Source organism: Hydra viridissima, unplaced genomic scaffold (assembly GCF_058129835.1).
Source record: "Hydra viridissima isolate aposymbiotic clone 2 unplaced genomic scaffold, HvirCarnegie_v1 scaffold_6, whole genome shotgun sequence".
Lineage (NCBI taxonomy): Eukaryota > Metazoa > Cnidaria > Hydrozoa > Anthoathecata > Hydridae > Hydra > Hydra viridissima.
The window spans coordinates 7,447,525-7,461,239 of NW_028324305.1; the positions used below are offsets into that span (position 1 = coordinate 7,447,525).

Sequence of the window (13,715 nt, forward strand, 5' to 3'; positions counted from 1 at the left end):
GATTGTAAAACTACTCATTTTAAGTTTATTTAAAGATAAAAAAAAATTTCGCACCGGATTTATCAAATAAATAGCAAATAATTGATCCTAAATAAAATCGTTTAAACTTTTGTGACACCTCTTAATTTGTATCACCTACCTTTTAATGAAATTTCTGAGTAAACAGTGTTGAGTTGAAACCAATTTTTTTTTATTCTATTAACAAATAACCTCTTTACCAAATTGGAAAAAAAATTATTTTGATATCTATTTCCGTAAGATTTTAATTCAAGAAAAACCGAAGATTAGATCTGAAAATTCTGCAACCGTTTAAACTTTTGTGAATAGCTGTATTACATATTTCTTACAACCTTTCTTTCAAAACATGGTCAGTCGCAGGTGAAGAAAAGAAACGGCTAAAGCAAGAGAAGAAGATCTTGGTGCAGAAACGTTTTCGTGAGGAGCTAGGATTGATCATTAACAAACCAAGACAAGTAAGTGGTAATACCAATGACGGTAATACTGCTAGAAGATTTTTTTACAATACAAGCTGCTCTGCTGAAATAACTGGAGTGGATGAAAATTTGATTAAGCGATTTTACATAATTCTGCAAGCTCTCTCCTCAGGTGTTATGATAAATGCTGAAAGTTTTGGTAGTAACGCTGTAGAAACTGCCAGAATCTATGAGACCAATTATGGATGGTACTATATGCCATCTTCAATACACAGAATCTTAATTAACGGAGAAAGTATCATAAAGCATTTTGCAGTACTTCCTATCGGTGAACTTTCAGAAGATGCGCAAGAATCCCGTAATAAAGATTTTAAAAAATTTCGCCTTCATCATGCCAGAAAATGTTCTCGATCAGTTACAAATGAAGATGTATTTCATACCTTCTGTACACTTCCGATCCGTACATCACCAGCATTAGAGAACCGTTTAACAAAAATGTGCAAGAACTTGATGAAGTTACTCTGCAGCTTTTGAAATTCAACGAACTGATTTCAGGAACTGAAAGTCCTTATGTAGTTGTGATATAGTACCTTTAACATACCTATACATATTTTGTAATACATATTATTTTTAATATTGTGTTACAAAAAATTCTTACAAAAAGTATTTCATTACACTACCAGACATAAATTTTTATACAAGAGAAACTGTAACGAAAACATTTAGTACTTAACAAATGATGAAAGAAAAAGTGCAGTTTTGATAGTCTAGGTCGAAACATTTTTTTGTAAAATGGAAATTTTTATTTCTCCATTTTTCATACTTTATACTAAGAGAAGTCGATGGTTATAATTTCTATGATGCTTTTACTCTAATGAATGTATAGGACAAATACATTTATTTGACTTGATATTAAAGTAGTTATCATGTATTATCACTTAACATTATTATTACTTGAGCTGAAGAACAAGTTTGTGAAAATGGTGATAATTCTAACTGTTGTAATGAACCAATTTATTTTTAGAGATTTTATCTAATTCTTCATCCACCGTTTAACTCATGTGAGCAAATGTTAAGTTTCAGTTTTGATGAACTATAATTCTTACTATTTTTATAACTATTTTTTCTATTTTAGATAACTTGGAATGTCTCAGAAACGGAAATGCTATAACGATCCTAACAAGTTCTGTTACATTTGCGGGAGGTTTATGTTTAAAGGAGATGAGAGTTCCATTACACCTCGAGTTAAGACCCTGTATTATGCTTATTTCAAGATGAAACTAGGGGATAAGGACAAGGTTTTTGCCCCCCATAAGATCTATGTTAAGTGTCTGTCTAACCTGTCCCTGTGGTCTAAGGGTAAATTGAAGAGAATGCCTTTTTCCACACCTATGTCGTGGCACGACCAAAAAGATCATGTAACTGATTGCTATTTTTGTTTGACACACACGGCGCAATTTACCAGAAGGACAGCTAACAGTATAATTTACCCTGACTTACCATCAGCGATAAGACCGAGAGCATATGATGAGGGAGAAGAGCCTCCTGTGTTTTCTTCTGATCTTCTAGATGTTGTTTTGAGTGATGATGATAATGTGCCGAACATGAAGAAGAGCGATGAAGTAGATGATGATTGGGTGCCTAACGACGAGTCGAAGTATATCAGCAAGAGACAGCTAGACTTGTTTGTTAGGAGACTTGACCGGTCCAAACCGGATGCGTGTTTGGCTGGTTCAATGTTAAGAGAATTCGGTGCTCTTGCTAAGGAAACGAGAACGTCTGTTTATAAGACAAGAGACGCAGCTTACGTGCCATTTTTTAAGAGAAGTGAAGACAATAACTTTGTATTTTGTTGTGATATTCCTGGTTTGTTGATGAAGATGGGTATCTATACACAAGTGGAGAATGACTGGTGGTTGTTCATCGATGGCAGCACAAGAAGTGTAAAGGCGGTCCTTTTGCATAATGAGAACGCATATCCAGCCATCCCGATTGCTTACTCAATTACAGCAAAAGAATCTTATGAAACTATGAAATCTATTTTGCAGCTTGTTCTTTATGACACATTTCAGTGGAGAGTTTGCTCGGATTTGAAAGTTTTAGGTCTGCAGACAGGTATGCAAGGAGGTTACGTGAAATTCACATGCTTCATATGTTTGTGGGATAGCCGCGCTAAACATGAGCATTACATCAGGAATGAGTGGCCAGCACGAGGCAATGCGACCCTTGGTGTTCACAATATTCGCTATAAGCCACTCGTTCAGTCTGACAAAGTTATTATACCTCCATTCCACATAAAGCTTGGCCTGTTTAAGAACTTTGTTAAGGTATTACACTCTGACGGCGAACCGATGAAAATCACAAAGGAGATCTTTCCAAAACTGTCACTTGCAAAAATTAAGGAAGGAGTATTCGTTGGACCAGACACTCGAAAACTTTTGAAAAGCCGACAGTTTACTGATTCCTTGTCCCCGATTGAGCTCAGAGCATGGAAGGCTTTGAAAGACTGTGTGGAGAGCTTTCTGGGTAGGTATCTAAAAGTTTTAGGAATTAAGTACATAATACTTGTATTCTATCAAAGAATTTCTTCTTTGCACTCATTTATTCAGGCAAGCACCGGTCGGACGGCTATAAAGACATCATCTCAGAACTGTTATTAGCCTTCAAAGAAATGAATGTGCACATGTCCCAAAAGATTCACTTTTTGCAAAGCCATTTGGACTTTTTCCCCAAGCATTTTTAGAGAAACATTACAGACGAGCATGGAGAACGTTTCCACCAAACGATTTCAACTATTGAGCATCGCTACCAGGGGCGCGCCGATGAGAGAATGAGGGCTGACTTCTGCTGGCTGACTTACAATCCTGTTTAGTTTGTCTTTTGTCAATTATACACTCATATAACTTAACAAATTGCTTAGTTTTTTTAAAAAATGGGAAAACAGGTACCTCTAGCTTACCAAAGAATGGTTCGACCCTGACAAATTTGGATTTGCATTTGGTCTTCAGGGCCATCCAAAGAACATTATATTCATTTCAAACCTCTTGTATAAAGTGAAAAGTGAAAAAATGTCTGGTAGTGTTAGAAGCGTCATATACTTCTTTACATTTGTGCAAATTTTCAAATCTCTATTTTTAGTAACAAAAAAGTTATCGATTTTTGGTCCGAAACACAACCTTTATTTTCCACTGTGCGCCTCTCTCCATCGTTTATTTAACAACAAAATAATGTGCCTTTGAATATTACTAATGATGAAACACAAGTTGTCCTCAAAATCTTGATAATTTTCTTTTAAAATTGTTGATAGTGCCTCTACTTTCCTTCCTCCATCAATATAGGAAAGCAGTTATTTTCATTTTGAACACTTAAAAGTTGTCATTTTAATAAGTCACTAAAGTAAAGTACGTAATATTTAATAGTCAAACGTGTTGGCTTGATTTCCACTATGAATTTGTTATATTGAGATAAATGTTTCAATTCTTTTTAACATCTGTTCCATAAAATTTGAGACTAACTTAAATAAGCGATATTTGATTAGTAAGCTTGATAAAATAATTAGTATTTGGTATCAAATGAAAACTCTATCTTTCCTCTTTCAATTAGCATATAAATTCTCTAATTATTTTTTGTTTAGGTAACAAATTAAAATGCCAAATCAACAACCCCTAAAAAGTCGTGTGTATAATTTTTATAAAAAAAAACATGAAGATGGAAAACACGTTGGAGGGCTACTCAAAAGCTACAAATTATAGATATATGAACAGTTATGATCAAAATAAATCAATGGGTCGCAAAGCTGGAAGTGGAAGAAGGCCTACTCTTAATACACGAAACAACCGCATCAAATTAAGGAAAATGTTTAACAATCGAAGAGGTGTGTCACTTTCAAAGGCTTCTAGAAGACTTGGTTGTAGTAAAAGCACCATCGGACGAATCTTAAAATGCTTTAAAAAGCCTATTCTTTGTTATAAAAGAAAAAAAAGACCAAGCAGAACTCCTGAACAGAGGCTTTGGGGTCGCCGAAAATTTAGTCGACTTTATTCAAAATATCGCAACCATGAATTTATTAATGATGATGAGTCATACTTTACTTTGTCGAATAGCACACTGGCTGGTAATAATACATACTATTCAAATAATCAAAAATTGACATCAGACATTGTTAAGTATTATGATGTTTCAAAATTTGAAAAAAAATTACTTGTATGGATAGCAATCTCCCCTCGAGGGGCCACCTCTATTTAAATTGCTCCTTCTGACCAAGCGGTAAACCAAGAGATCTATTTAAAAGAGTGTTTACAAAAGCGCTTGCAACCTTTTATTAATAAATATTATCCGAGACACCAAGTATATCTTTTGGCCTGATTTAGCAACATCTCACTATGCTAGTTCGGTAACAAAATGGTTAAAAACCCAGAAGATACCATTTGTTCAAAAAAAAGGACAATCCAGCAAACTTACCAGAAGCTCGTGCTATAGAGGATTTTTGGGCAATGCTAAAGCGGGATGTGTACAAGAATGGATGGTCTACAAATAATATATCTAACCTTGAGCGTCGGATTCGTTATTGTACCAGTAGACTTGACCTAAATGCTGTACAAAAGCTGGTACAAGGTACCAATACCAGACTTGATCAAATTCGAAGATATGGAGTCTTGTGATAAATTTATTTTTGTTTTCCTATTCTGCATATTTAATTCTAAGAACATACCAAAAAAAAAATTTTATCGTGTTTATTTAAGTTTTTATTCAAGTTTAAAGCCAGTCTCAAATTTTATGGAACAGGTGTTATATTGGCAGTGTACATTCATCACAAAACGAGTATAAAAATAAAAAATTGATAATAAATTTAAAAATGTCTACCAAACTGTAGTTGTAAATGAAAAAAATTTGAAACTACGATAAACAGCAGTTTTCTCTTTTTTTTTTTTTTTTACTTTTATCACTTTTCCCCCGATAATTTCAGAAACCGCTCGTTTTTGCACCTCATTCTTAAAAATGTTTTTAATAAACACCTAGGCTACAATACTATATTAAATGTAAAGCGTGGGGAAGCGTAGGTAACTGCCAAAAGTCTCAGTGAACTTGAAGATTATTTTTTTTTATTCATTTTATTGTTCAACTAACTACTCCTAAACTGAACCGTATAATTAAAAATGAATTTGAGCATCCGCAAAATTAATAAACAGTAGGGCTTCAAAAATTTTATCTTTACATAAAAATATGTGAAATTCATGCATTATATCATATTATAATGATTGATTGACTATTAAACTACCAAATAAAATTGAAATATGTCAGTAGCGACATTAGTAAAACAACATTTATGATATGGTGTTGTTCTACCATTTTCCACAGTGCGGTGTGGAGTTTTGTTTTACGAAAAAGGAGAGTGTAAGAAATATTTGTTATTGACAATGCTTAAAGGAAAAAGAACTTTTATTATTAGAATTAAAACGAGAAGTATCACGCGCAAAGAAAAGTACGCGCGTGACATAACTAAGTCAGGGTGCTACCAATACACAGAAACAAGAGGCACACCCGTATAAACCCAATCCTCCTAACCTACGAACCACTAACACCCTATCCCATAACTCTCAAATATAAATACACCAAACCACATAAAATACATCACTGAAAAGCCCCGCCTTACAGATGTCACCAGATATACTGCAGTTTTTTGTTTACATTGACCTGATATATCCCGTGTTTTCAAAATATGGTAAAAAGAACCCTAACTTTTCAAAAATATTACGTTTACAAATAAGAGAACTCCACTTTACACAAGTAAGAATGTTTGGCAAAGATAAAACCTGGTAGAATAACTCCAACTCTGGGATAACTTCAGATATGTAGACAATCCTACAAATGTTTTAGGCTCTTCAAAAAAGTCAAGGCTAAAAACAAACAGCAAATACACATTTTGAAGCGTGCAAGAAGTGAGTCCGTTTATGCAATAACTTCAAAATTACCAAGAATACGCAAACATCAAAAATTATTTTGACAAATGAAATCTGAGTAGCGCCATAAAAAAATTGGATATAATTTATTAATGCTCTTGCAAAGTTCTTTTATATTTTGTCAAAATATTTTCTTGTTTAGTTTCAAGTTTTTATTACTAATTCAAACTTTTATGAAAAGTTTATTTTGTGAGTTTACAAATGTAACGTCTCAGAAAAAGAAACTTTAAATTGACATTTTAAAGTTTCGATCGATCAGCAGAAGCAAATATATAGATAAATTAGACCATGAAAACGCTTCTATTTGCTTTGATGATCAGCATTTCTTTCGTGTATTCCCCTGAATTGAAATCGCTAAATTAAATTCTAATACACCAGGCTTAGGAGTACATGCGAGTAGAAAAACTTCACATTTATGAATTTACAGCAAATACACCAGGCTTAGGAGTACATGCGAGTAGAAAAACTTCACATTTATGAATTTACAGCAAATAATTGGCAAACTTGGCAATTAGAATCCAAATTATGAAGGAAGTTCGATATCGATCGGGTTCGATATCGATCCGCTTTTCTTCGGACTTCGGTATTCGCCCCATAATCTATTCAACTGTTGTAAAATGAATGGTTCACTCTATAAAAATGAAATAGTTTTCCTAAAATTTTATTTTTAAAAAAATCTTTTAATCTACTTTTTTTAAATTTAATAACAGAAGCTCGATGCAACGAATATCTTAATGCAACAAACATCTTGATGTAGCTAACATCTTGATGCAACAAACATCTTGATGTAGCTAACATCTTGATGCAACAAACATCTTGATGTAACGAACTAAACTTTATTTTCTTTTCTTTTTCTTTAACGTTATTTTCACAAAAAAACATTTTTTAACCATTTTTCGTTTCTCCTTGTGGTTCGTTACATCGAGACTCTACTCTACTTTTAAACTTCATATATGCATGTTCCGAAAAAATGCTACCAAACCTTTACTGGTCCGTCATAATCTTGATTGCTCAGGCTCTCTTGCTCTATCCACTCTTCGCATTCCCTATGTTTAGAGATAAGATCTGGGTAATGCTTTTTTAAAAGAAGTTTCAAGCGTAGAGCGCAAACTCTGTCATAAATTAGATGACCTAAAAATCAGATTTCTTAAAAATATATTTCGGCGTTTTACATTCGGCAAAAAACGATGTAACTTTGTTTAATAATTTAAAAACTAAAATACAACTTTCGCCCTTCGTTCTTTTTGTGCTTCGTTGTGTGAGAAAGACTAGAACGGGGAAAAAAAAGGGGAAAAAAAAAGGGGAAAAAATTCAAAGAGAAAAACAAGTATTCCCACATAATCGTATTACCGACGAATCCTGAAAAGAAACCAAAAAAGGCTCCAGTTGTACACATAACTGCTCCTTGAGCTAAAAAGTAGAGAAATTTTTTTTAGTTGGAATTCGGTCATTTTATAAATAAGTGATTCTCTAATGGTTTCTCTAATGATTAATTCGTTATCTTAAAAGTAATTTATTCTAATATTTAGCTGCAATTATTTTTATATTGTTGAAAACAATAAAATTTAAATTTTTTGGATTTTTCATAAACAAAAACTAAAAAAAAGAAATGAAAAAAAAAGAAGCAAATATTAGATTAGCAAATTGATTACCCATAATAAGACCTAGTAACATCCCAGTGATCCCCCCACTAATTGTTGATATCGAAAGATCATTCATGCGTATGTTATCAGTCACAAATGGGACATGGCGTTCTTCATTGTTTATTACAGAGCGTATATCTAGAAACAAACAAAAACAAAAAAAAACTACAAATCTTCTAGTTTCTTAACACGAATATATCATAAAATTAAGGTCTCAACCCTCGTTTGCAAAAACATTAACTGAACGCAAGTAAGTAAAAACTCAATGCATATTTTCTATTTTTGTATTGCGTTTAACAATATTTTTTATTTGGGACACTATGCACACTTCAATATTATTTTAGTTCCTAATGTTAAAAGAAAACTCACTCAAATATGTCAAAGTCACAAAGGTTGCATGAATATTTCGAGTAAAAAATAAACTAACAGCGTTTTTTCTTATTAAAATTCCATAAGTTAAACCAAATGTGCCAACCACGAAACCTAAACATAAGAAACATAATTAAAAAAAGATAAGTTTAAATAAAACAATCATTTTAAAATTGCTACCAACAAAATTAAGTTATTTTTATATTATTTGCTTGAATCTTGATGAAAAGGATGTAATAGACAACAGATAAATTTTAAATATTCTTAAGAACTTTTATCAATTGAAAAAACTTACAGGAATAAAATCTTATTCACTAAACAACATACGAAATACATCTATTAAGTTAATACATAGATCTAATAATAAGTTAAGAGACAAAATTTAAAATTAAATATCTCAGAAACTAAGAAAAAGAAAAACAAAGGGTTTTTTTGCGTTTTGTAAAATATTTATTCATTTATTATTTTTCACTTTTTTAAATAATGAAAAACAACATGATCTGCTATATTTCTTAATTTTGCCTTGATTCCCATCATTATGGACAGCAAATATAAAAAGTCAATTTCTTTCAAATTTTTTTTTTTTTTTTTTGTGATTCTTTTTGACTAACTGATCAGTTGTTTTTGCTTCCCAGTCTCATTAACATTCTGTGCTAAATAATCCCAAAAAATTTTGATTAGCCTTGCTTGTGGAACATTTGGTGGATTGATCTCTTTAGCAACATATAATAAGTTTTGATCCATCCATGCAACAGCTACATTTAAGTAATGGGCACTTGCTAATCGAGCCAAAATATGTTCTGAAATTCGAGATAATGCTTATGAAGAAAAAGTCTTTTCATTAAGCATTCCTCAATATATAGCTTAGATTGGATGGAGCATGACTTGGTTTTAAGAGTAAGTGAAGTCAATATACCTGCAATTGAAATCGTTACCCATACAAAAACTTTTGAATGAAATTTTTCTTTTCCTACATGTTTGACATTTTCTGGACACATATCGATGTTATCAGTGTAAAATCCTGCGCTTCCGGGCATTTCCATACCCATAAATAAGAAATTTTTATTGTCGATCACTGTCGATCTTCATTTTTTTTGTGAAGTTGGTTTACCAACTTTCGACTTAATTTTTTGGCTTTCAAAGCTTGATCATCACTGTATTTTGGAGTTTTTTTTTCATTTATGATAAGAAATTTGCATTTTTTGACAATTGGTATGAAATATCTTGAGGGTTTTTTCTAAATTTCTGGCCCAATTTTCATTGACTCACTCCATATCTATTGTTTACTAGTTGCTTGAGTCGAGCTCGTTTAGCCGTTGTCCATGAAGATGATTGTCCAGTTTTTTTCTTGTCTTTAATTGGTCAATCAGTGTGCAACTTATTTAAGACCTTACACAAAGTTGAGCATGCATAGCCTTCCTTTAAAGAGTGATTTACTGTTTTTGATTTTTTTTCATTTTTGGATTTTTTACAATGAAACTTTTAACACTTTTTCAAAAATTTCTTCTCCAGGAAATGTTTAGCCTCATTTTTAAAAAATATTTTTTTAGTTCTATTTTAGACACATAGGTGATTGTAAATTATATAAAACTAAACATCTGCATATTGATTTACATGAGAAAAGTTCATTTAGCTTTTGTCTCTTAACTTTTTTTTAGTGAAATAGAACATAACTTAATATGCGATTTGAAACTTTTTGAAAAAGCAAGGCTATTAGCTTCTAGGCTAAAAGCATCATTTTTTAGAAAAGCCAAAGTTTCATATTTCAAAACCAGAAGTCAGACATTTATTATTCTTTTTTCAAATGATTAACTATTTGTCTAATTCCATGATACTCTACATCTTTTTACACAGATTGTTTTCACACTTTCAGATATTGCTGCAGATTGCTCCAGTAGACTGTTTGCTCATTGTGTTAAACATAATTGTAATATATTTGTTACTCTTTCACTTCAAAGACATCAAAAATACAAAATTGCAAAGTACTTTAAATGTGCTGAAGTCAGATTTGCAGTAAGATTCTTGCTGCAAGTCTATAGCTAACAGCAAGAATCTTACTGCAAATTTGACTTCAGCACATTTAAAATAGTTGAGAACAAGGGCCAGAGTCAATGCAATAACCTTTTTATTGTGCTATTTATTGACAACAAGCATCAACACAAAAATTAAAAAAACTTTTTACTTTAGAAAAGTAAAAAAACGTGTTTATGTTAACTTATTAAGATTATCTTGCCTGAAGCAAGAGATTTCTTCATAATCTTCCCACCAGTTCCAGGGTGCTTTTTTAAATTTAAAAATATTTTTCCTGTACACATTCCTGCAGTGGCTAAAAAACATAACAAAAGATAACCAAGTAAATTTATTTACAAAAAAAAACAAAACAATGTTACACCAAATATATTGGCCCAGATACTAAATAAAAGAGCTGATTAAAGCTAAAATGGAGGTAATAAAGAAACAAAACAAAATCTTTTATATGGAAATGAACTAACCATCATACTTTCATGAAACCATATATTTAATAACAAAATAAACTTTAAAAAAGTTAAGAGAAAATATATGAGATTGATTATACTTATACTTTTTATAATAAAAAACAAAAAAATTTAAGCAACTTAAAAAATAAAAAAATAATTTATACCTGAATATGTGCAGAGCAAAATTAATCGCTTTGGTGTGTAACCCATATATTTTTGTATAAGACTCATTTTTATGTTTCTGAATCTTTTAATGAATATTTTCCAAAATCATAATTGAATACTTATAAGTTTAACATCAAAAAATGATAAATCTAAAGCAAAATTAATACTTAAACAACAAATTTTTTTTTAAAAAAACACAAAGCTCACAAATTTCTTATTTGTTATTCTTCCTTAAGAACTTTCTTAAGCTTTCTTAACTTTCTATCGATAGCATTATACATTTATTGTTATTTTAAATGCAAAATACAAAAAAAAAAAAGAAAAAAAAAATTAAATGCAAAAACAAAAAGACAAAAAATAGTTTTCAAAAAAGTATTTTTCCACAAAGTGAAACTTAATCTAAATGACAGTTTGATTCCCAGCCCTATGAATAAGCTCATCTTTACACTCTGACAAATCATTTAAATTCACCCACCAATCAAATAAAAATCTGTCATATATATATCGAAACCATGGAGTTATTTGAACATTATGTAAGCTAGCATTATGCATCAATATCTTTAACTGATTCTGATTGACATACATAGTTTGCTGAACTTCATCAGAGTTTATATTAGAAAGATCCACATCAGCTTTTAACAAAATTACATGATCAAGTTCATGTTCTGCCCATTCATTACCAGCTTTGGCAAAATAATGGACTCTTGTTAAATGATGCATAGAATCAATAGGAACCTAAACCAAAAAAAATCTTTTTACTAATTTGGAAAAGAACAAAATGTTACAAGAATAAAAGGGTAGGAGAAAAAATAGTATAGATAAAATGATGCTGTTAAAAAAAATTTTAAAACGCATGCTCTCTCTGTATATGCATATATATATATATATATATATATATATATATATATATATATATATATATATATATATATATATATATATATATATATATATATATATATATATATATCCAATCAGCTATCTCAAAATATGATTTTCCTGCTAAATTCAGAATGTAAATGGCTTTAAACATGCTTCAATGATTTTCTGAAATGCAAACCTACAAATAATTTGATTATAATCACTAACAGCAATCAAGAAAACATTTTCTAGATTGTTTTTAAGTACAAACAAGATAATTGACTGATCTGTTTTACACAAAAAAAAGGTTGAAATTTTCTAATTAGGGTTATAAACCCAGAGGATTAGTCTTGTGCCTACTAAAATGGAGGTTTACCAATAGATATTATACACTTAAGTTTTTTTTTTCAATAATAAATTTTGTTGCAAATATATATATATATATATATATATATATATATATATATATATATATATATATATATATATATATATATATATATATATATATATATATATATATATATATATATATATACACACACACACACACACACACACACACACACACACACACACACACACACACACACACACACACACACACACCATAAACTTGGTCATTAAATTTAATAATTTTAATATATTTTAGAATTTATTTCCATTAAGCATTTATAATAGAACTCAGGGATATTTGATAAAAGCTTAAACTTCTTACTTTAAAAGAAAAAGTAAAATAGGCACAAGTTTTGGCTAAAAATTTAATCATTTTTAGGTAGGTGACAAGGAAAGATAGAAATTTGCAGTTTATTCAGCTGTTAACTTGTATCATATTAAAGTTTTAATTTGTTAATAAAACCTAGAATTTAAAAAGATTTAACTGCTCTAAACTCAACAGCTGAAACATTTGAATACTTTGAATAAGTAATTAGCTGGTTGGTTTATAGTAAAGCACCATCAGTAGTTGTTTTAATACTTAATTTTAGCAGCAACAGGGCTTATTTCATAGACAAAAATATAAAGGTATTTACTTGTTCTTTAGATATGCCAAGCTCATAAAGCAGCCTTCTTTGTGCTGCTTTTTTCACTCCAAGATAATTAAGCTCAACTAGCTCCTCAGTGACATAATGAGGATGACTGCAACATGTATTAGTGAAATAGTTTGGAAATGTTATCTTGAAGGCTGATCTTTGTTGCAGCAAGAGTTCATTTTTTGAATTGAACAAAAAAACACTAAATGCACGATGCAGCTGACTTGATCCATCAACTTGTAGTTTGTGAGAATCTTTTTTGCTTATTGGGCCTAACACTTTATCATTGTCATCGACTATAGCAATTTTTTCATTCATTTGCTCTATTTGCAATTTGCTTACATTACTTAAAAATGAAGTAGAAAAAATGGAACTCTTATTTCGGAGACAGAACTTTTGCATGCTGAAACAGAATATAGGATTAGATAAAACTAACTATAAGTAAGATATCTGCTTTTTTTTTTTTTTTTTTTTCAATATCTGTTTGTTTTTTTAAACAAATCTTGATTTTATTTTATTTTTTGAATGTCCAATCTATTACTCTACTGTAGTAGATTGGACATTCAGACAGGTTTTAGCTAAGAAAAATTAAGTACATGCTACGTATATTTTAGAGTTTTACTAATGTTAATGCTGCTTGTCTAAAATCGATTACATGTTATTGGGCCTAAAATCATTATTGAACAAATAACCAACTTCGTTCACCCGATGTCATGTTAACGCACTGTTTTCTGAGACCGGATTTTTTGGCAGAAACCCATTTATTTTTAAGTTC

The 13,715-nt window shown here is 30.6% G+C and overlaps 3 protein-coding genes across 5 annotated transcripts; 1 reads left to right on the forward strand and 2 right to left on the reverse strand.

The window, feature by feature from the left end:
- The first annotated feature begins 1,540 nt into the window (after nt 1-1,540).
- On the forward strand, nt 1,541-5,156 carry LOC145181734 (uncharacterized). The gene is made up of 3 exons (XM_090090747.1): nt 1,541-2,960; nt 3,044-3,509; nt 4,069-5,156. The coding sequence occupies exons 1-2, from the start codon at nt 1,580-1,582 to the stop codon at nt 3,175-3,177; spliced, it is 1,515 nt and encodes a 504-aa protein (XP_089946873.1). The 5' UTR covers nt 1,541-1,579; the 3' UTR covers nt 3,178-3,509; nt 4,069-5,156.
- A 1,017-nt stretch (nt 5,157-6,173) lies between these two features.
- LOC145190319 (uncharacterized) lies at nt 6,174-11,226 on the reverse strand. 3 transcript variants are annotated; one of them, XR_016453438.1, is made up of 8 exons: nt 11,048-11,226; nt 10,640-10,732; nt 8,407-8,520; nt 8,047-8,175; nt 7,745-7,804; nt 7,377-7,525; nt 6,820-7,025; nt 6,174-6,760 (listed from the first exon to the last, which is right to left on the reverse strand). XR_016453438.1 is itself a non-coding variant. In XM_090090749.1 (7 exons), exons 1-7 carry the CDS (start codon nt 11,112-11,114, stop codon nt 6,918-6,920), a joined length of 720 nt encoding a protein of 239 aa, XP_089946875.1. In that variant the 5' UTR covers nt 11,115-11,226; the 3' UTR covers nt 6,174-6,917. The 3 variants fall into 3 exon arrangements, 2 of the variants coding, with proteins under 2 accessions (XP_089946875.1, XP_089946874.1); XM_090090749.1 differs by having other exon boundaries at nt 6,174-7,025; XM_090090748.1 differs by having other exon boundaries at nt 6,174-7,025; nt 10,622-10,732.
- A 180-nt stretch (nt 11,227-11,406) lies between these two features.
- On the reverse strand, nt 11,407-13,387 carry LOC145190318 (isopentenyl-diphosphate Delta-isomerase 1-like). The gene is made up of 2 exons (XM_090090750.1): nt 12,941-13,387; nt 11,407-11,783 (listed from the first exon to the last, which is right to left on the reverse strand). Exons 1-2 carry the CDS (start codon nt 13,340-13,342, stop codon nt 11,448-11,450), a joined length of 738 nt encoding a protein of 245 aa, XP_089946876.1. The 5' UTR covers nt 13,343-13,387; the 3' UTR covers nt 11,407-11,447.
- Between the last annotated feature and the right edge of the window lie 328 nt (nt 13,388-13,715).

Bases quoted from the DNA above. Each gene is read 5' to 3' on its own strand.
- LOC145181734 (XM_090090747.1), top strand. From the start codon at position 1,580: ATGTCTCAGAAACGGAAATGCTATAACGATCCTAACAAGTTCTGTTAC. The intron at 2,961-3,043 runs GTAGGTATCTAA...TCATTTATTCAG, and splicing joins CTGTGTGGAGAGCTTTCTGG to GCAAGCACCGGTCGGACGGC.
- LOC145190319 (XM_090090748.1), bottom strand. From the start codon at position 11,114: ATGAGTCTTATACAAAAATATATGGGTTACACACCAAAGCGATTAATT. The intron at 10,733-11,047 runs GTATAAATTATT...TATGTTTTTTAG, and splicing joins TTTGCTCTGCACATATTCAG to CCACTGCAGGAATGTGTACA. The intron at 7,026-7,376 runs GTTTGGTAGCAT...TCATTTTTATAG, and splicing joins ATTATGACGGACCAGTAAAG to AGTGAACCATTCATTTTACA.
- LOC145190318 (XM_090090750.1), bottom strand. From the start codon at position 13,342: ATGCAAAAGTTCTGTCTCCGAAATAAGAGTTCCATTTTTTCTACTTCA. The intron at 11,784-12,940 runs GTAAATACCTTT...TTTTTGGTTTAG, and splicing joins TTGGCATATCTAAAGAACAA to GTTCCTATTGATTCTATGCA.